General features: G+C 36.5%; 1 protein-coding gene across 1 annotated transcript in view; it reads right to left on the reverse strand.

Moving 5' to 3' along the window:
* Positions 1-2,713: 2,713 nt before the first annotated feature.
* The window catches only part of RBPJ (recombination signal binding protein for immunoglobulin kappa J region), a 53,375-nt gene continuing 34,744 nt past the window's right edge, over positions 2,714-21,344 (reverse strand). Inside the window, exons 3-11 of the mRNA XM_066549176.1 lie at positions 20,404-20,499; positions 14,780-14,945; positions 13,481-13,655; positions 11,810-11,947; positions 11,480-11,592; positions 9,268-9,408; positions 4,834-4,989; positions 3,997-4,100; positions 2,714-3,205 (exon numbers count right to left, since the gene is read on the reverse strand). Coding sequence (XP_066405273.1) covers positions 2,890-3,205; positions 3,997-4,100; positions 4,834-4,989; positions 9,268-9,408; positions 11,480-11,592; positions 11,810-11,947; positions 13,481-13,655; positions 14,780-14,945; positions 20,404-20,492 — 1,398 coding nt within the window. The 5' untranslated portion in view covers positions 20,493-20,499 and the 3' untranslated portion in view covers positions 2,714-2,889. The remainder of the gene's footprint in view (positions 3,206-3,996; positions 4,101-4,833; positions 4,990-9,267; positions 9,409-11,479; positions 11,593-11,809; positions 11,948-13,480; positions 13,656-14,779; positions 14,946-20,403; positions 20,500-21,344) is intronic.

Raw genomic sequence — 21,344 nt, forward strand, 5'->3', positions numbered from 1 at the left:
TAGACTTGAACAGTTATAAGAGTTTCATAGTGAAACATTTTATAAGTAGTTTTATCAAAATCTTGAGATATTGTTAATATCATGAAAATTGTTAACAGCTCACAAGGCCAATATATGTAACAATTATCACCCCACAGAAAAAAAGTTCAGGAAGATAATATATCTGAACAACTGGACGTATTAACAACAGTAAGGACCTGGAAGACCATTTCTGTACTACAGAATAACTACTGGCAACAAGAGAGCCACAAGCCAAATGAAAAAATGTGGTTTAAAATGGTACTGTAAGCAGAATAGGCTCTTTTTTCACCCACTTGGCTGTAGTGCGTAGAACAGCAGATATTAGGATAAATCTTTACAAGTCAAGGGACATTATATCTATTGGGCAAAATTACCGCATGTAAAGAAACTGAATATAAAAAGTATTGCATTTATATGTAAAAAAATTTAAAATAATGAGTATAAAAGCACGTGTCAAGTTCTGAAAAGCTATTTTAAATAGTCTTCGAAGGTTAAAAAGCTTGTTCTGGTTTGCCTGCTGTGTGTCTATCATGGTTTCTTGAATACCCTCTAAATCTGATATATGTATCTTGCTTATTTTAATTCTCAGTCTAATTAGTGATGAAAATCTGTGGCTCTTGAACTAAGCTGTACTGTAAGATATTTATGTGCTTCTAACAAAAACACTGTGAAACGATTCCTGCCACGACACAATAACCCAAAATTTTGCACACACAAAGGTAAACAGATTTGCAAGTAAATGCCAGTAAACAGTTTAAAACAGAGATAAGGCCACAATGAATCCTGCCCTTGGTCACTGAAATGGAGATGAGGTGAGGCAGCATTCACTAGTGCTAGGAACCAGCACTGCGACTACGTCACAGGAACACGTTCTGCAGTACAGAGTAACGAGTGTGAAGGCCTGTGGTAGAATACAAGCACATTTCAGGAGGACAGTGGCACTGATTTTACTAGTTGCTAAATATGTTTTATAACCAATTTCTTCCTTTAAACACATTGTTTTCACACACACAACAGAGCACTAAAGCAAACAGGTAGAATGGAGCGTCAGAGTACACAAATATGGTGCAGAGACGATGCTTTAAAATGGTGGTGGGTGTTGAAACTGCAATCAGTGGTCAGAAATAAAAACCCTATGAAAATGGTCAACAGGTAAGCTTGTAAGCAATGCACTGTAGGAAACCACAGGTTCACATTTACACAGCAGTTGTGACTTTTGCTTCAGGGTACAGAAAAGGCTGAACACACCATGAAATTTTGGCTTTTAAAGAGGAAGATCACACTGTCAGAACTTGTCCTACAAGTCTATGCCTAGCTCTGTGACTACAAATGAACTACTGGGGTACGTTCAAATACAAATGAAGCAAGCAGGTCTACAAGGAGGGACAAAACATGGTAAAGTCAAAATGAAAAACAAATGCAACAACCAACAAAGTCAAAGTGCAAATGAGCCTTGAATTTATGCTGGAGAGAAGACTTGAATGTTGCACAAGCTGTTGGCAGGGAAAGGGAAACCCACAGGAAACAAGGATGGGAGGAGTTGACATCTTCATAGTGCTTTTATGATTTTCTATTTGCCCGTTTCTAAGTAATAAAATTTACTTCTAGTTATTACTGTATGATCACTTCACAATGAAAGCACGTTCTCAATACAAGTGTTACACAAAAGTCTGGCCTAATTTACTGAACAGTATGAAGAAAAACATGCTTGTTGTGATTCTCAAGTGATGAAGGGCATCACCTACCAATCCCATTTGTAGCACATACTTCTCATGGTACTTTAGTTTCATGCCAACAAGACAGAAGACATGCTGCCAAATGAAGTTATTGGGAACATTCCACTTTTGAAATAAAACATTTAACTTACACTTAATACAAATTATGTACAAGATTCGAAAAACCTGAACAGATCCTGAAACATTTTCAGATGTAATATGACTGAGCAAGGAAGAGGGGGAGTAACCCAGTAACAACCCTTCAAAAACACCAACATATGCCTGTGACATGAACAATCATTAATATGACTGCTTGAGATGCCACTTTTAGGAAAAAAAACTCATGTAATGTTAGAACCTCATGAATTATCACTATAAATACATATTTAAAAAAGAAAAACAGAAATAACTATTAACAATGACTGAAAACAGAGCACTAAAGTTAACATACATTGCATGTATTGCAGGCAAGGCAGAGGCATTTTTTAAAGCTTTTGCACAGACTTCATATAATCTTAAAAAAAATATGCTGGCCTTTACAAGGTTCTACTTGCTGAAATAAAAACAATTTCAGTTCATAAAAAGTCACAAGACTTCAGTTTAAAAAAAGGAACAGTTCCAGCCACAGACCAAAAATATATATTTTTTTTTAAAACTGGAAGAGTATGGTAATTAGATTATACAAGCATGGTCAGGCTTGGAACCTGAATATACTTCAGAGCAAAAGCTCAGAGGAAAAAAAAATATAAACTATTTGGTAACAAAAGTGTACTATATGTTGTGATACAAAAAAGGTATGGTGAAAATGTACCTTTTATACTAAAGCTTATACAAGTTCCTTGGTCCATAAAAACTATGTTGTGTTCATGTTTTCTAGTTTGCTCAACATGTATCCCAGCCACATTTTTGTTTCTTGCCCACTAAAAAAAACCACAGCTGAAAAATAGATTTTCAATAAAGTTCTTATGTTTCGGATGTTGGTTTTTTCTTTTTTTATTGTGGCTTCTGTTTTTAAGATCAGCACTTGCAGGTAACAAGGTTGAAATCATATCACCTAAAATGGAAAAGTGTTTTCCCATGAAACCACAAAAATTGTTCAGTTCTCTTGAATGTAGCACAAAAAGTCAATGAAAGTCCAGACAAACAACAGTAGTTAGGAAACTACAGTTGCCGTAGATGATGTGACATTGGTGGGGTTTGTGCTGACGCTTGTGTAACTTCCCTCACTGTTTGTGTTTGTTTCACTGGAGGCCATGAGGCTTGAGTTGGCTCTGAGGATTGCTCCAGCAGCACTGCAGTGTGGCCGTGGCCCTGGCTCCGGTGTGTATGTAAAGGTAAGGCTGGTGGAGTAAATGATGCCATCGTTACGGACCAAAGTTACTGGAACCTGGACTGGCTGTCGGACCCACCTCCAGCCCTCTCGAAACGCAGAAATGTCTGGAACAACACAAAGCATGCTCTCTGCACATCTGAAAAACAGGAGAGTCAGCTGAGTACAATGTCCTTAAGTTGAAAGCATTCAATAGAATAGTTCTGTTACCAATACAACACAACAGAAGGGGACCTACAATATTCAACTAGTGCACACACCGACCACTTCAGGGCTGACCACAAGTTACAATCCAATTATTAAAGCCCAATTCCCTTTATGTAGTGAAACACAGAGGCTTGAGGCATCAACTGCCTTTCTAGGAAGCCTGTTTAGTGTCTGACTACCTTGTCAGTAAAGAAATGCTGCCCAATGTCCAGTCTAAATCTTCCCTGGGGCAGCTTTAAACCATTCCCAGGTATCCTGGCACATGACAGCAGGAAGCAAAGCTCAGCAGCTCCCTCTCTACCTCCCCTCCTCAGGAAGCTGCAGAGAGCAATGAGGTCACCTCTCAGCCTCCTTTTCTCTAAACCAGACAAGCCCAAAGTCCTCAGCTGCAACTCCTTGGGCTTTCGAGCCCTTCACCATCTCTGGACATGTTCTGAACATCCTTCTTAATGGGGAGCCCCGAACTGCAGGCAGTGCTGGTGGTGAGGCTGCACCAGTGCTGACTGCAGTGGCACAGACACATCTTCTGACCAGCTGGATGCACTTTGGCCTCCATGCTGCCAGGGCACATTGCTAACTCATCCTGAGCCTCTGGCAACCAGCACTCCCAGACCCCTTTCTGCAGTGCAGAAACGTGTACACTTGAGTGTGTACACAAGTATACACTCTTCAAAGCACCCAGTAAAACATAAACACCACAGAAGTAAATAGAAAATATTGTACCTGTACATGGTTTCAGCTTCCACATCCCCAAACCAGACACGTAAATTTGGAGTGAAGTTCTGTCCTGTAAGTTCCAACATTGCTACATCCCCACCACCATTCAACTGGAAATGGAGCAAACAGAAAAAGAACAAGAAAATCCCCCCCAAATATGTATTACTAAAAATAAACACTCTCCCCTCAGAAAAAACCCAACAAACAAAAAAAACTCCACCAACCAAAAAAACTCCCAAACAAAACCTTTACATGCAGATAAGAACTTACAGTGCTCTTTTTATCAGCTGGACAAAACCAAAACACAATCTACACAACTGAAGTATAAAGTAGTAACACATCTAAAAGATACTGCCAATTAATTTGATCCTATGAAGGAATTTCCAAGTTTTGATAATAGCTGTTTAGAATAGATGTCAAGAAGGCTTTGAAAACAGAGAACAAAATCTTTCAGAGGGGTGTTAGGGGAGCTTTAAGTTTTTCCTCTGCCAAATGCTGTTTTTTTTTTTTTTTAGTAAGGTTCTCTTTGATCTGTAATTGGCAAGAGTCAAAAACAATTTCTAAATAATCAAACAGAAGTCCTAAGGATATCACTACCATGGTAGTTTCAGATATAAAATTCTAATTGTATACAACAATATTAGTATTATTCCTATGATGGATAGGCTCATGTATTCTGAAATGTAAGAAAGAAAAATTATTACAACAAAGTAATTTTATTATTTATAAAGCTATTAAGACTGTTTTCCTACAGTATTTCACAAGGATACCATGAAGGTTACATGAGTAAGACAAAAATAATCTCACAGAAAACCAGTTTATTAAAACAAACTACTAACTTACTTGAAGACTTTCCACAACAGGCACAGGTGTCACTGGAGCATGGACTGGACCCATCCCCTCATAAAATGTGTATTCTGCTTTGTCTGTGCTAATGATTGTCCAAGAAGCTCCATCATTAATCATTTCTTTATTTGGTTCTTTTGGGCATGGAGTGGCCTTAGAGAGAAAGAAAAGTTTAAAATCTGATCTGTAGAGATGTTTGTCAAGTCACAGACCTAAAAACCAACTCAGTAACAATGCCTGTTATTTCAAAAACACATTTCCTTATGTTTTCTTCTAAAAATGACCTAGAGAAACCCCCTTCACATTTCAGAAAAACTACTAGAAAACTAGTATTTGTGAGAACACCATAACTCTCACCTACAACACTGTCACCTCTCCAACCTTATGTTTGAGTTTTATTTTAGTTCAACTTTCAAAGTTTTAATGTTATTCAATAGGCATTAACAAAAAAAAACTACAGCAACTGGAAGCAGCTGCTTTAAAACAGATCTCTTATTAAGGCAAGATGTCTAAAACAGCTACAGGGTGAAGTGGAATGCTTTTCATTAGTTATGATTTTCATCTGCTCAAGTTTTTTTTTCTTTTTAGAGTTCTTCACCCTCCACACAATGATGGAAAACACAAACCTGTATTGCAGCGTTTGTGCAGAGACACAGGAGAGAAGCTGAAGTGACAGCCTTACAAATTAGAATAATGGAATCACAGAATGACTTGCACTGGAAGGGACCTCAAAGGTCATCTAGTATCTTCCTCTAAATACTACTAAATTAGTATACATAGATAGGTAGATACACAGAAAATACACAAACAATTTTTTTATAGCAACAGAAGCCTCTCTGAACAATTTCACCACCTAGCAACCCATACAAAAATTGTGTATAGGTTAAACACAGAAAAAAATGGGACAAAAAATTCTAATAACTAGATTATATTTCCCTTTCATTAAGCTTTAAGGATATATTGGTAAGTAACCTTAACCTTCACTCTTCAAAGTGGCAGATAAACTTCAATTAGCATGAGTTCTCCATATTAGATGTTAAAAAACAAAGCTGCATTTTCATGTGGACTCTTCATTCTGGTATGATCATGTAAAAAGCACTGAAAACAGCTGGCAAGGGAAGTGTGTGACATGGGTAGTAACTACAGATCTCTCCAAACTCAAGATGCCCAAATTAAACTTCCATCAGAAACATTCACAGCTTCTGAATTACTAGCCCAATTTCAAAAGAGGGGTTCTATAGGAACTGTTGTATACTATTTTGAAGCATGACACCATTCCTATGGGCTGATAGCATTTTTTGTTGGCATGGAATGATATACTTTGAATCATGGTAAATAAAACCATGGGTTTTATTTGAAAAAATGAACAACCCTGTAAAAGATATCTTGACTGACTTTTTTTCACATTTCCTAAGTCCATGATGTGGAAGGCAAATGCAGCAGAATTTTTTCTCAAAATCCTGTTACATCAAGAATCATTTCAGTAACACATTACTCTGTCTGTTACAGAAATATTTAAAGGTTTCAATTCCTCTTTTAGAGAAGCATTATTCCTTGTCACTTCCAAATAGGGCTCCAAGGACATTTCTCACCATTTCTTTCCTTTTTTAACTAAATTTTCTCAACAGGTGGTACTGGAAGATTAAAATGCCTTAACATCATTCTTAGTACTCATGTACTGTCTGGCTTCAACTGGAGACAGAAGTTACAACTTGGGATCGTAGGGTTGCCAGTGACAGTTGTCTGAAAGCACCACCTTGATGTGCAGTGGCAGCTGGACACACAATGCTGGACACCATCAGAAAACAGGGCTGAGAACAACTATCTGGTATTATTTTGCCAGTGTGAATCCTTTGTTCACCTAATTCCGTAATACTGGATGCAGTTCTGGTCTCCCTATCTAAAAAAGTCGGGGAGAAAAAACAAGAGAAGTGACAGAAAGAGCAACTAAAATCACCAAGGAATGCTGAACTTATGAGAAGAAATGGGGAATACTGTGCTTTTTCCAGTCAGGAGAGAAGAAATTAAGATGTTGATGGCTAAGTGAATGCAGAACTGTTGCTCACTAAATACTGCAAAACTGGAAGTAGGAATCACTCACAGAAATTGTTACATCATTCAAAACAAATCCAGCAAACATTTACTACACAGGGAACAGGAAACCTCTTGAACTTTCTGACACAGATTACTGAAGAAAAAGAACATTTGCACATTCTGAGGTTATCAAACCAATGAACACATCTACAAAATGTCACTAAAAGACAAGAGTCAGGAATGCAGCCTTTAACAACACTTGGTACAAGTGTGGATGCTGGCAGAGTACAACCACACTGGACTGTGAAACACAACCAGATCCACCTGCTTCCTGTAAGCACTAACTCCTGCTGCTGCTGGCAGACTGGGCACAGACAGGGATGTGCTCTGATCCAGTAAGGCAAGATTTATATTCTCCCTCCATGCCCCAGAACACATGCATGTCTTGAAAGAGAGATCTGGCTGGTGGTTCAGCAACTGAATTTCAAGTTTCATACTCACCTGCAGACTTTTTACAGCCTCTTTGCTTTAAGTTTCTATGGTCTCTCTATAGGGCTATTTCCATTTACCCAAAAGGGACCTGTCATCCTTAAGTTTCAGGATTTTGGGGGGTTGTTGTTATTGTTGTTTTGGTTATTTTGGGGTTTTTTGAGTTTTTGTTTTTCTTTGTTTTTTTTCAAAGAGTGACCACAGTTCGTCTAGATTCCTACTACAGGAACAGTATACACATGCTGTTTCCCTGGTCTTTGTTTTCTGATCCAAAATAAAAAACCCAGATAAAACAGGATTTCTCTCCTGGCATTGGAAGAAAGAGTTTATCTTTCATTGTGATTTCACCTACCAAAGCATGCTAGCAGTCTGACATACAAGTAAACAGATTTTATACAAGTATAAGCAGCAGGTTCCTACTCCACTAAGACAATTCAGGATAGGGAGTGTCTTTTTATCTAACTCCTACCCATGCAGAAAGTTCAGAGCTCTTATCAGACTGGGTTCCACGAGTGCTGCTGAAACTGAAGAGTGGTAGGACATCCTAACAGTCCCACAGGCAATTCCAGGATGCTGAACTAAGGCAACTGTCAGAGAAGCAGGAGCTGTTTCTTCATTCAGCACTTCCCATACAGTGCTCTAAGAATGATTAAATAGCAGGCTGATCCTGAGTTATTGTAGTTCACATTTCACAGCTTTCCCTTCTTAATGACAGTCCATCTCCTTTACAAGAATATATATTGACAGATACATATTTCTGCTGTGTGCTGTGGGTAGAAACAATAGATCTAGTCCCTTCTGAACCACAGGTCATGAATATTTACTGAAATAGGAACAAAGCTTCTCATATTCTTTTTCCATTGTCCCAGTTCAGGACAGAATTGAAATTACTCTTTACCAAGCCTTCCTGTCCCTTCCCTTAAATTAAGGGACATTCTCAATGTTAGCTTCTAATTTCCTACTTCTATTTTTCTTACCCAAGAAGGTACAGCTGCTCTAAGGAAGTCCTGAATCTCTGCCAAGCATGGCCATCTTCCTGGAGCACAGCGTTATCCCTCAACACCCTTTATTATTTGAGCTGACCCCAAAATATTTAAAGAAAATTGCAATACTTAGGTAGTCCTGAACTCAGTCAAAGTCTTCAGAGTCACAGAATATTCTGAGTAAGAAGTGACCCACAAGGGTCATAAGTCCAACTCAAGTAAAGACAACCATGTTCAGGGACTGACCCCACCACCTTGCTGTTTTCAGCACCATGCTCTGACCAGCTGAGCCAATCTCAGGGTTCTTGGTCTGGTAGGAATTACCATGTGAAAGTGCTACAAGCATGCTAACCTACAAGAGACTAAAACCCTAAGTTTTTCTCCACCTGCTGGAGAAAAAAATATTTCAAAGATAGTTTTATTCTTTACAGACAAATCAAATTTCTGTGGCTTTTCAAGTTACTGTGGGCAACTGCCACAGCTGTCTATGTTTACTCTCTTAGCCAAGAGCAACACATGGCAGCTCTGCTGACTTCATCATGAAACAAGACTATTATCAACTGTACCATTTCCTATTTGCTGTAACCTAGAAAGGGACACACAAATAAGTGGTCCAACTCCATTGGTACATGTAAGCCACAGTATCATGACCACATGCACAAGTTTCTAGCGTGTTTCCTATTTCTCCACTGGAGAAACCAGAATTCATTTTCCAGACAGACATGGAAGAAGATTATGAGAAAAGAAAAACAGATTTGGAAAGGCACAGATAACAATTTGTTGCTTTCCATCCTCTCTTTTCAAAACAAAATATTAGACTCTCAATCAAAACCTACTGCAAAAATGGCATTCATACATATTTTGGGGATACTTGAGAAAACTTTGCAATTACACTTATCTATTGAAATAGTTTTGAACAACTCACTTGAAATTGGATTATTCTCTCCTGGGAAAGGCACAAATACATTCTCTCAGTGTCTTTAAGGTAAAATGCACATTTATGGAGCTGTGATACTGGATCATCTGCATCCAATAATGCCGTTTGTTTATCTACTTTTCGAATTATCTGTGAATGAAAATTGTACATATATACTTAGAACAATTTCTATACTTTATTATATATATACAGTCAGTAAAGGAAGTGAAAAGTAATTTTTATAAGATTTCCATGCCTCTCATTTTGGTACCAACACTAGATTCGTAATTCTTAATGCTTTTGAAACAAGAACACAACATGGAAGTGATACCCAGTACTACTTCAATGTGCTGCAGGCATATATATTTTATCTATTTTTGCTGAAGGAGTGGGGAAAAAATTGAAGCTTCTGCAAAATCTACTTTTGTTTCATTTGCTGGTGTAAAAGAGTAGTTATTAATTATATTGTTATCTTCATTTATTATTAATTACTATTTTTAGTAATTAATATGTTTCTACAGAATCTTTCACTACTGATAGGATCAACAACATTCTGTGGCAAACTGGTTGTTGAAGGAAAAGAATTAAAATAAGGATTAACTAAAGGTATTGAGATGTCCTTAAATACAGTTTTGGAAACAACAATCACAACATATCTTATCAGCAGTTGGTCATTAAATATTACTTAAAGACAACCGCAAAGAACAATTGTTCCTTACATTTGGCAGTGCAGTGAAAAAATATCTGCTGACTGAATTCAGATCTCTTTGGCCAATTAATTTCTAAAATCAAGAGCTATTCCCTTAGATAGTGAAAATCTGTAGCTCGTAATTTTAACTCAACTCCTAGAAAGAAGTTTAATTGTTGCTTCATGCAACACTACCAGATGCAACAGCCAAAGTGCCTGAATATTTCTAAGCTGACAATCAGAAACCAAATTGTCCTCTGCAATATCCAATTATAACAGAGAGTATTATTAGCAAAATAAATTTAAAGGTTACTTTTTTTCTTCTAAATTCTTTGCATTTGCTTATAAAATACGTGCAAGTTATCTTTTAATTGCATCACCTTCCATCAGTCCTGTAAGCAGTACGACAAATGTTCCCCATAGCAAACAAACCGGGAACTTTTAGCCTAATTTGTTTTAATCTGTTTCTACTTACAAATAAGGTTTCTGGAATAATAAGTGGTGGCATCTCATTTCATCAATAAAAGCTATTAACATGAAGCCCACAAAAAGGTGACATCCTCTTACGGAATTTCCTGCGCTTGAACCATATCTGTAGTGTAACCAGTATAACTGCTTTTATTGTCAAACAAAATTTTCATTTTGTACCTTTTACACTGAGCAGACTATTATCTTTTTCTTTTAGCTAAGTTTGGTATTGGGAGAGAAATTCACATTACAGTCCCAGCAAAATTAGTCTGGAAAGGGGAACAAAAGCCTGACTGCAGGAAGTCTGTTTTTACATTGGTGCATTCTAAAGATTGCTTCTACCTAAACTGGAATTAGCAGAGCCTTGTACAAAACTTGTAATGAGCTCACAAACCACAATTTCACAGAAGATCCCGTATGAAGCACTATTGATTATTAATCACATAAAATTCCACTAAGGCTGGCATTAAGTGCATAAAACAGGGAAAAAAAATTCGATAATTATACTTAACTTTATTTACAAAACCCAGTATTGTGTATCCAGAAGTAATATTTTATTTGATTCACAAACCTTAACTGGTTATTCCAAAGGCAATTCCCATGTTTAAGATTTAAAACAGATAGTATTAATAAAGATGAAAAAATGTTTTTTGCAAGCTGTTACTGGTATAATATATCCTCAGGAGTACACAGAAATGCTTTTATGTTCAAATCAGTCAAGCATTTCTAAAGTTATACTGGAACTCAACACATGGAAGAGTCCTACTGGCTGAAAATATTTTATTCATCTATTCAATATCAATATTTGAAGCATTTTGGAACAGAGAAATCTACAATACTCTTTTTAAAATAGACAGATTAACCTATTTTGGCAGGCTTAAATTCTGAAAAATTTCCTATCTTATTTTACAAATTGTTCTTTGTTTAGAGAAATAATCTGCAGAAACAAAATTACCCAAAGGCAACATACAAGACCAAAATCTGTGAACACTGCAAACCCAACTATGGAATTACACTAAACTGCCATCTATAAATTAGTTCAGCATTGGAGAAATGAAACTGTACCAGTCTCGGGAGTGCCATGCCAGTAACTGAGCATACAAGTTTGACAGTCTGCCCATAATGAATGTAGCCATCTCTCACTGTGAATTCTTCTCCTTCTGATTCATCATCATCCACTGCATGAAACAGGAATTTTCAGAATTACTTGTTTTAATCACCATTTTTCTTGATATGAGAAACATTTAACATGACACTGTTACATCAAATATACACTCAGTAACAAAACAAGTGTGCATATGGGCAATTAATATGGAGGAAAAAATGCAGGATGTTTTTTTTGTGAGGATGAAGGAAAGAAGGTGAAGAAAAATATACAGATTTGCTTTTACTTACACAGGTGAATGTAAAATGCTCCCCACTGTTGTGAACTGGCATGGAAATTACCACCTTCTACGTGCAAATATCTGGTGCTAACTGTTTGGGATCGAAGTCTATTAAATAGTGCCACTTTTGTCCCTGATGCAATACATACTGCAAGGAACACATACAGACTTGAGATTATAAAATTACTTCATTATTACATAGAAAAGTATCAAAAAATCACAAGTAACATAAACTAAACTGAAGAATACTTGAAGTCAAGACTTAATTATGAAATATTGGTGAATTTAGAAAATATTTATATTTGTGACAGACCAAAAATAGACATAAAATTATGAGTGCAATAACATACATAGTGGCTGTTCTCCAAAGGCATGCTAGCTCACAGAATTATGCCACTTAGCCAAATGGGCTAGAGCTTGCCAGCTGAACACTCCTTCTGTTCATAGTTCTCCAGCAGCTGATTTAAGCAGAAGCTTTAGCTTGCCCTTGAGAAGTACTTAAGACAACTTTCAGCAATCATTTGAAGAATATTTGAAATATAAAGACACAGTATTCTTACAAATCACAAGCAATTGAAAGGAAGACAGATGTAACTATGTCAAATTATAACCATGCAACTTGTAATGTTCTCAGATCTGAACATATTTATCATTCAAAAGAGAGAAATGTAAAGTTTGCTCCCCTAAAAAAAAACCAGCAACTAAAATTTTGCCATCAGAACGGGCATGTTGTTCTACTTGGTTCATATTTACTATTGAAGAATGCTTGGTTCATATTCACTGTCCATCAAAACTATCTGTCTGAACACAAATTCAACAGTGCATACTCTGAGCCCACGGGCGTGAACTGCACAGCAACAGATTGCCTTTAGTCATGTGCCAAGCTAGCGGCCCCGAGATCCACATTCCATAGGTGAATGGGTTCCAGCCCAACACAGATGGAAGAGCCTTTTAAAGCACTAGTGAAGAGAGAGAGAAAAAACAAACAAAAAAAAAAGGGTATCTCTTGAGGTGCTCCAGTGGTATGCAGGCAAAAAAAGGTGGAGGAAAAGCAAAAACGTTCCCAATTATACATTAGCACCAGAGATACCGTTAGTTGAAAAACATGGTAAGCAAATAAATCTGGGTGAAATATCACCATACAGATTTCTTAAATGGCTACTTAAAAGGAAACATGCAAAACAAAAATCAGAACAACATGAAAATGGTATGAGACAGCAAGAAGGTGGCTGTGATGTGACAAAGTGTTTGGATAACATGCTGCTACTCATTTATCACAATCTGAAAGCAATCCCTTTGATACTGATCTAAACATTCTAAGCACCAGATCATGGCAATTAAAGAGATCCAAAAGCTTAGAAAGTTGAGGTAGAACATTCTTTATACACTTGATACACTTGTCTACATGAATTCATTCCTCGTAAAACATGGGGGTTTGGGTGGGCCTATTATATTTACTAAATAATTAGCCATGACTGCATACAACTCAACAGGGTAACCTATCTATATTGGAATATTTTAAAATACACTGAAGTGTACAGTTCTAAAATACAGCAAAAAACTGGAGTTGAAAATTTCAATGTATTTATTTCTCTTGTAGTCAGACCTTAGAATACATAACAAAAAAGTAGTATGAAACAAAATTAATTGCTAAATAAAGAAGAAACAGAGAAATACTTACAGTCTGCGTTTTTCAGTGACTGTTTCTTTTTAGAGGGTTTGGAGATGACTTTGATCCGTTTACTGAGGAACACACCGATGTCATCACTATTGCCATAGAACATTTTTACCGATAACATGAAGTGCTTTCTCTTGTCTGAGTCTGATATGTATAATGTTTTGGCAGTGCAATAATTCTGTAGGTGAAAACATACTGCGGTTTATTCTTTGAAGGCAACCCAGTTCAAGAAACTAGGCATATTTAACCATGAATAAAATAGGAAAATTGATGCAATAGTTTCTAAAACAGATGAGGACCTGTTTTTTCCATCTCTTCCCTATGCATTTCTTTTATGACTGTTTAGCTTTGTGAAGTTCTGCACCCAACCTCATTATTCTATCATCATTCCAAAGACCCTTACCAGGACTAGAAGAGATGACTGCAGACCGTAACTGTGTCAAAGCCACTTGTGAGGGGTCAAGAGCACTACTAAAAATTACATTTGATTAGGGCTGTACAGACCCTGCACTAGGCATGCACAAGGGCCCACCTGTGCAGAAAATGTATTCAGCTGAACTTTTCTTGAAAGGATGGGAAATGATTGGGTTTTGAAACACAAGGAAGTTACTTTTGGCTAAGTGTTTATGCTAGGTGACAAAAGAGTTAAAAAAAATCTCATAAAGAACTTCAATTATTCTTTATTCTTTTCCTATTTTGAATATATGAAGCATTTCTGGTAGACTGTGCTGGAAATACCAGGTAGCTATAAAATACTGCTTAATAAAACAACCAGGTAAAATGAACACTTCTGCTGCTAGTTCTATTCCAACTGCTTAAGTCATCACAAACACCTTAAAAAATCTTGTTAGCAATTTATACCACTGTAAAAATGACCTACTAAATTTTTAAGATGCTACTTCAATTGCATTTTTAGGCAAAGGAACTTAAAGTAGCAGATGTTTTGATATTTCCTTGATAAGATTATCCATCCACTCATGCAAGCCAAGGAGCAGGACAGAGAATTTGGGCCAGAAACCATATTTTAGTTAGCCACTGATGTCTAGCAAATAACCTAACAGTTTACTGAGTCTGCATCAACAACCCACAAATTAAATGTTAGTACCTTGCTATGACCCTAGGAGCCAAAACCAACTATTCAATTGTCCTAAATATTTTGAGGGATTTTTTTTCAAACCACTATGCAATACTTAGAAAGAAAATGATCCAAAAATAAGAAAGGGCATTCTTTGAAATATACACCATGTAACTATAATATCCTTTGCAGTTAGTTATCTTAGTGGTTTATTACAGTTTTTCTACCTTTCCTTCCAAGTTCAGCTGCTGCATTTCTTGGTCACTGTTTCCTATCCCAATAAAGGCGCAAGGTTGTGACTCCTGTTCAGTGCAACCATCCCGTTCCATTTGCTCTTTTTTTTTCTTCCATCCACTGCCCATGAGATACACACATGGAGGAGGACAAAAGAACCTGAAAACAAAGAACATTATGGAATCAATCAGCAGTAGATGTACTGTCACTGAGAATCTTTCCACTTCAATATATTCCAGGTAACAGTCTGCATCTCCCTAAAATACCTTACAAAAAGATTCTGAAAGAAAGGAAAAAAAGCCTCAAAAGTTATTATAGTCTTTTGCAGGTGCTTAACATGATGGAGCAATTAATACACAGAGAACAGTTCCACAAACTAATTTAATGGACAACTGCTGACTACAATTCCTAAATGTTGAGAGTTTTGTCATAAGCAAGAAGGGCGTTTATTCCGTCCACACATAAATCCCGTAAATCTCTCCCCAGTATTTAAATGGAATAGATAATTTTTATCTTCATCAGTATGTGTAAAAAATAAGGCCTAATTTTCAGCAGCACTGACTCTAATCAGTCTAGATGCTATTTATAGCAATATGTTCAAAATTAAATTCAGCATTATAATACAATGCATTGGTCTTGAAGTTTCTGCAAATTGTTAAAGCCGAAATCCTGAAAAGGTTTGGTTGTAGTTAGCAAACAAGCTGCTGTGTTTTTATCATCATTTGACTATGATCAAAGATAAAGTGGAATGAGTACATCCAGCTGTGAGGTAGCTAAGGAGGCATGTAAGGGAGGGGAACATGAAAAAGTTTCTCATTATTTTATTTACTTCAGTATGGAGAGTAGTGTTATAACTTGGCACTTCTGCAACCCAACAATGACTCCTACCTTACAGGTGAGGGTTTTCTGGCCTTTTCTTTCTTTTTTTTTTTTTTTTTCCTTCTTCTGTTTTTTTAAATTGGGCTTGGGACATCTGTATTCCAGGCAGGGGGAGCAGGCTCCACGCTGGGGCAGCAGCCAGTTGTGCTGGTGGGCAGATGTCAGGGCAGGGGAGTAAACTGAACTGTGGGCTCCAAGTCATGCAAAATGACCAGAGGACACAATTATTCAGTTTCTGAAGTGTCTGTGGGAGTCCTGGGCAAGAGAGGTCAGTGCCAGGTAACCGGCTGGACTTGATGATCTGAAAGGTCTTTTTCATCCTAAATGACTCTTATTTCTATTAAACACCATTTAATGCTACTTTTAGTATGAAAATCTAGTGTAAAACTCCTATTTATCTCACCTATTCAGCATTATTTTTTCCAGCACGATCACATGTAGTTAACAGATATAAATTGGTTTTTTAAGTTACAGAATTCTTAATAGATTAACCAAAGTGCTGTTAACAGTACCATAAAATTAAATACACGTATTAAGAACAATATAAATAAATGCAAGTATTTGTAGTATTTTTGGTTAATGGAAACAAATAATGTATATTTTCTGTCAGAGAAACAAATCACCAAATTTTAAGTCTTACTGCTGTTTAAAAAGTCTTAGTGGTTATGAGAATGAATAAAAATTTACTGTCTGCAGGCAAAAAACTCCTCAAACCTTCTTTCTTGACTATAAATCTGTAGTCAAAATTTTTCACTTGCATTTGTTCTATTTACAACACAGCAAAGCAGGTGTTATACCAATAGGTATACAGCTGAAAGATCTATGAACTTCTTTCAAAAGTATTGTGGTCATCGTTTGTAAGCTATTCTTGATGAAGAAGTTATGCATGGATTAAAAATTAGTGTCAACGTTTATTAACAGAGCAATGCTTTGATAAAACAAAATCAAAACAAAAATCCAAAAAATCCCTTCTATTCCAAATATTACACCATAAAGAACATGACAAATTTACCCTCTTTCTTTATGTACTCTTTTGTATTTATCTTACTGGTTAGAACACAAAAAAAGAAAATCACTACTTTTTTCATACCCTTTCTCATTTCAGCTTTATTCTAAACCAAGTTCTTTGAATAACTACAGCCACTAGATGGCAATAAAGACCTGTAAGAAACAAGGTGTAACCCACTGATGAAAACAAACCACAACAAAAAGCACTCTTAAAATTAGAATGCAGAGAAACATCTTTGAAAACTTACTGAACAAAGAAACTTTTAAAGCTGATAAAATTGTAAGTTTGGTTAAAACTACAAACATGAAGAAAGAGTCTGGACACTCACAATTTGAGTGGGTTTTCCTTCTTATATATCTACCTCTTTCTCAGCTTTCAGGCAAAGACAGCTACAGTCTTGGGTCTTTTTAACTTTCTATTTACCATTCCATGAACTCATGTACAGAAGAAATTAGCTATGAATATTCTGTCCAATACAGAAAATGTGAACCAGGTTGGAACTTTGAAAACACTGTATTAGATCAGATAAACATCAAAGGAGAGAACAGTATTCCTTCAGTCAATTCAAGCCAATCAATACAGAGAAAATGTGGTACTTCAAGGAGAGAAGCTACTCCAAGTGACCTTGCTAGGAAGCAAGGGCTTAAAGGGAAATAAGATCCACTCGTGTAATTTCTACCTAATTCTGATGGACTCAATGCTCTCCTCAAACCACAGGCTTCTGTCACAAAGGTTTGCTTTTTCAAATCATCCAAGTCATCTCTGTGTTCATCTTATCAAAGTCCTTGCCTTCAGGAGAATTCAGATGCTTCTACTAGCTAGTTATTTTATATCCAGAGTGACTTTGGAAGGGAAGTTTCTCCTTTGTATCTGCTGGTGAATTCCAAGTGTTTGTCAATTACTCACATTGTTCTGAGTATGAAACTGCTCAGCAATCTTTCTTCATAGGAGATTAAAGAACTAACAACATCCTCTAAAGAACTCAATTATTTACTTCAGTTTGGAGAGTAGTGTTATAACTTGACACTCCTGCAACCCAAGTGCAGAAGTGAAAAATCATTAGGTGAAAGTGAAAAATCATTAGGTACTACAGTGCTAAGGACAAAGCAGTGGAGCCATGGGGTAAGCCCTGGAAAAAGCTATGCTCTCAATAACAAATTTTATCCAGAGGACAGGCACACTCAGTTCAGAGAAAGGAAGTACTTGATCAGAAATTACAGGAGCTCCTTCACTAACAGCTCCAAAACAAGATGCAGCTACAGCGTTCTCATGCTAATCAGCAGTGATCATGTTTAACTGCAAACAGCACAATCAAAATCCCTATCTGGCTCCCAGTCTTTAGATAAACTATGCCTTGGAATCCAAAACACTTCAGTCTTTCAAACTGCTGAATGTTCAGACTGCTCAAACTTTGAAGAGACAACTCTCAGTCAATGGTAAATATGGAAAACACTACAAGAAGTGCAAACCAAATACCAACACTCATCAAGACTAAACAGCACCTGAGTCGCTCAGCTGAATGCCTCTGAAAGGTGACAATCATGCAACAGTAAATATTAGCCACAGTCTTAAATTCAACTAAAGCCCAACCTGAGCTTCTTACCTCCTGGCTTCTTTGCTAAGCTAAAAACCACTGACTTTGTGAAGTGCAAGGCTCATATGAAGGGTCGACTCAAAAAAGTCAATTCCCTTCATTCCAGTTACTTAGGAGTACCAAAACCTCTCAAATTAACCTAGAAAGTCTGTATCCATGCACCTGGAATAGTGTTACTGTGATGCCTATTTAAAACAGGCCAAGCTACATGAGATCTGCACCATCTACAGTAAGCACTTAACAGAGTATTTCACCACCTAGTAACCCTCATCAAAACACTGAAAAGTAGTTGTTGTGCTAACCTTTTAATTATGATGTGCAAAGTTTGCTAATGGCAAGCATTTTTCACGATTATGCAACAAGTAAGACCTAAATAAAGACTGGAACAAGAGGTGGAAGTTTCTCTAGGTTTAAGTTCTATATTTACTTGAAAGAGATATCAAATTTAAGAAAAAAATTCCTTTTCTAACTTGAATTCCTCATTACAAAAGTAATGCAAAGTAAGGTATTCTTTAAGGTCCAAAAAATTACCAGATGATATCAATGCCACAATGAAATCCCATGGAAAACAGGAAATTTGTCTACAAAAATGGGTATAAAATAAGTTTCTTTCTAAGATGGATGCAAACCAACTCACTTCAGAAATGGTGAATGTAAAAATGATGAAAACTTGACTGTTGAGCTGTATAAAGCAGCATTAGAACTTTACTAATTTTGCTTACTCCAGAAATATGAAGAAACAAAGGCCACAGTTTGCAATAAATAAAGCAGAAACAATTTAAAAACTCAACAGAAGAAGAAAAGAAGAAACAGGAATATAATAATTCATCATTCAGTTTTAGTATGTACCTTAGGGCACACATGGATCCAAGGATTTAATAACTGGCAGTTTCCTTTATGCTGATAACAAGAGGACATCATTACTGATGCTGACAGTCTGGGAACTAGCAGAACAGTATTAGAGACAGTCTACATGGCACATTACAGCTTAAGAAAAACTTAAGCTGTAAAAATATTTAAACTGAAAAAATGAAACCTTAGTATGTATAGGACAAGAGGGAACAGGCAGAAACTGAAGCACTGAAGTTCTACTTGAACACAAGGATGAACTTTTTTACTGTGCAGGTGACTGCACATGAACAGGCTGCTCAGAGAGGTTGTGGAGTCTCCCTCCCTGGATCCATTCAAGAACCATGTGGATACAATCCTGTGCCATGTGCTCTAGGTTGGACCAGATGTCCCCACATGGTCCCTTCCAACCTGATTGATTTGGTGACTATTCCACACCTTCATTTCATACCCATAGCACAACAGCAATCATTTCAGCACCATACTATTTGATATCCAACAACCAATTATTTTCATTCCTGATCTCCTTTTATAAAGCTCTAAAATTTTCTACACTCATTTGACATGCTTCCATTCTTAAACAGATGAATCAGAGATAACCTGCATGAATAAATGCAACTGTTAGGTCAATAAACCTACATATGAAGAAGCATCCTATTTGCTTCTACTAGTCACGCAAAAAAACCATCATACAGCGAAGACTGCAAGAGAAGACTGCAGGAAAAGCACCTTTGCCTAAAAAGCATTCATTCTCATGTATTCCTGCAGATTCTGTCCCTTAGAAAAGTACCTATAATTTTAACATGTACTGTATTCATTTTTGCAAGAAAATGTTTATCATAAATACAGTCATGACTGACCTATCATTCTTGTTAGACTTATTACAGACGCAATTCAGAAACTTATCTTACTGAGGCTACCAATTTCCGTTTCATATTAATGTGAAATTATTCAGAAAAAAACTCCTCTGCAAGTATTCACTGTTGATTGCCTCATTTACTCCAACATTAAAATGGAAGGTTTAAAATGAGAACAATTTTAAGTAACGGAAGAAAAGCTTAGCCCATAGATAGGGAACCTCTTGGTAGAAACTGGCATCACTCCATTGAATGCTATAGGTTTGCAGTACTTGTTACACAATTAAATGATTTAGGAGGAAGCATTTTATGTTTCTTCAGACTACAGTGCAATCTGAGGAATTCTGCAAAGCACTGTGCACCCAAATACACAGTGTAGTCTCCTTAGCTGCCAGCTGTAGACAGACTCAGTACAGCATAAAAAGTTACCTTTTTTCATTTCCATATGATTTCTGCGCAACTTTCGCATGGAGTATTAGCACTGTTTGGTCACCTCGCTCCTTCAGGTAATTTCGCATTGCTTCCCTAAAAATCAAAACACAATATAAGCTTTGGAAGTTCTTTTGGTTTTGTTTACAACAAAATGAAAACAGCTTTAGGGAAAAAACTCCAGGACCTGCAATTCCAAAAAGACCATCATTAGCAGGGTCAAGATGTGTTTGCTCACTGTTTAAGACAATTACACAGGAAAAAGAAGTAACTATCCTGCACAAAACTAGCAATATGGGGTCTATGATTATTTACAATTGCTACATTTTCCAGAAAAAAAAATTCTTCTGATGTAAAATCATACCAATGCCAGTAATTACACCATGTTTAAAGCCCTATTTCATTAAACACACTGCCACAAATTAGAACACATTTTATTTGTTAAATATTTTCTTCATGACCTATTTAGTATCTCACGATAAGGACATATTGTCTAAGCTTTTACCAACTCAGTGCAATATTTCTATACAAGTTTTCTTTTGGTTTTGAAGATATTAAGAAAAAATTTAATTATTCAGCATATTGTTTCATCTAGTTTTCTAGAGAAAAGATCTACTTTCTGCATACAATCAGGTAAAAAAAAAACTAAAAAATGTTTTACTGTTCATCATCACTGTAATTACAGATGTTATATAAATGCTGTAATTACCTCAAACACACCAACAACAATTCCTTGAGAGAAGCGAGAGAACAATAACAGCCAGTCACTCTTCTGTATAATAATCTAACTGTTCATTAAGCAGCATGCCAAATTCAACACCCTAGGGATCAGCTGTGCTGGAGTGCTGGCAGGAACACCAGTTCCTGAAGGAGCTTTTGTGGGTTGAATGCCCACCAATGCACTCATCTTCAAAGTCATCTACCAGAGAAATAAATTATGA

The sequence above is a fragment of the Molothrus aeneus genome, chromosome 4 (genome assembly GCF_037042795.1).
Source record: "Molothrus aeneus isolate 106 chromosome 4, BPBGC_Maene_1.0, whole genome shotgun sequence".
In the NCBI taxonomy this organism is placed as follows: Eukaryota; Metazoa; Chordata; class Aves; order Passeriformes; family Icteridae; genus Molothrus; species Molothrus aeneus.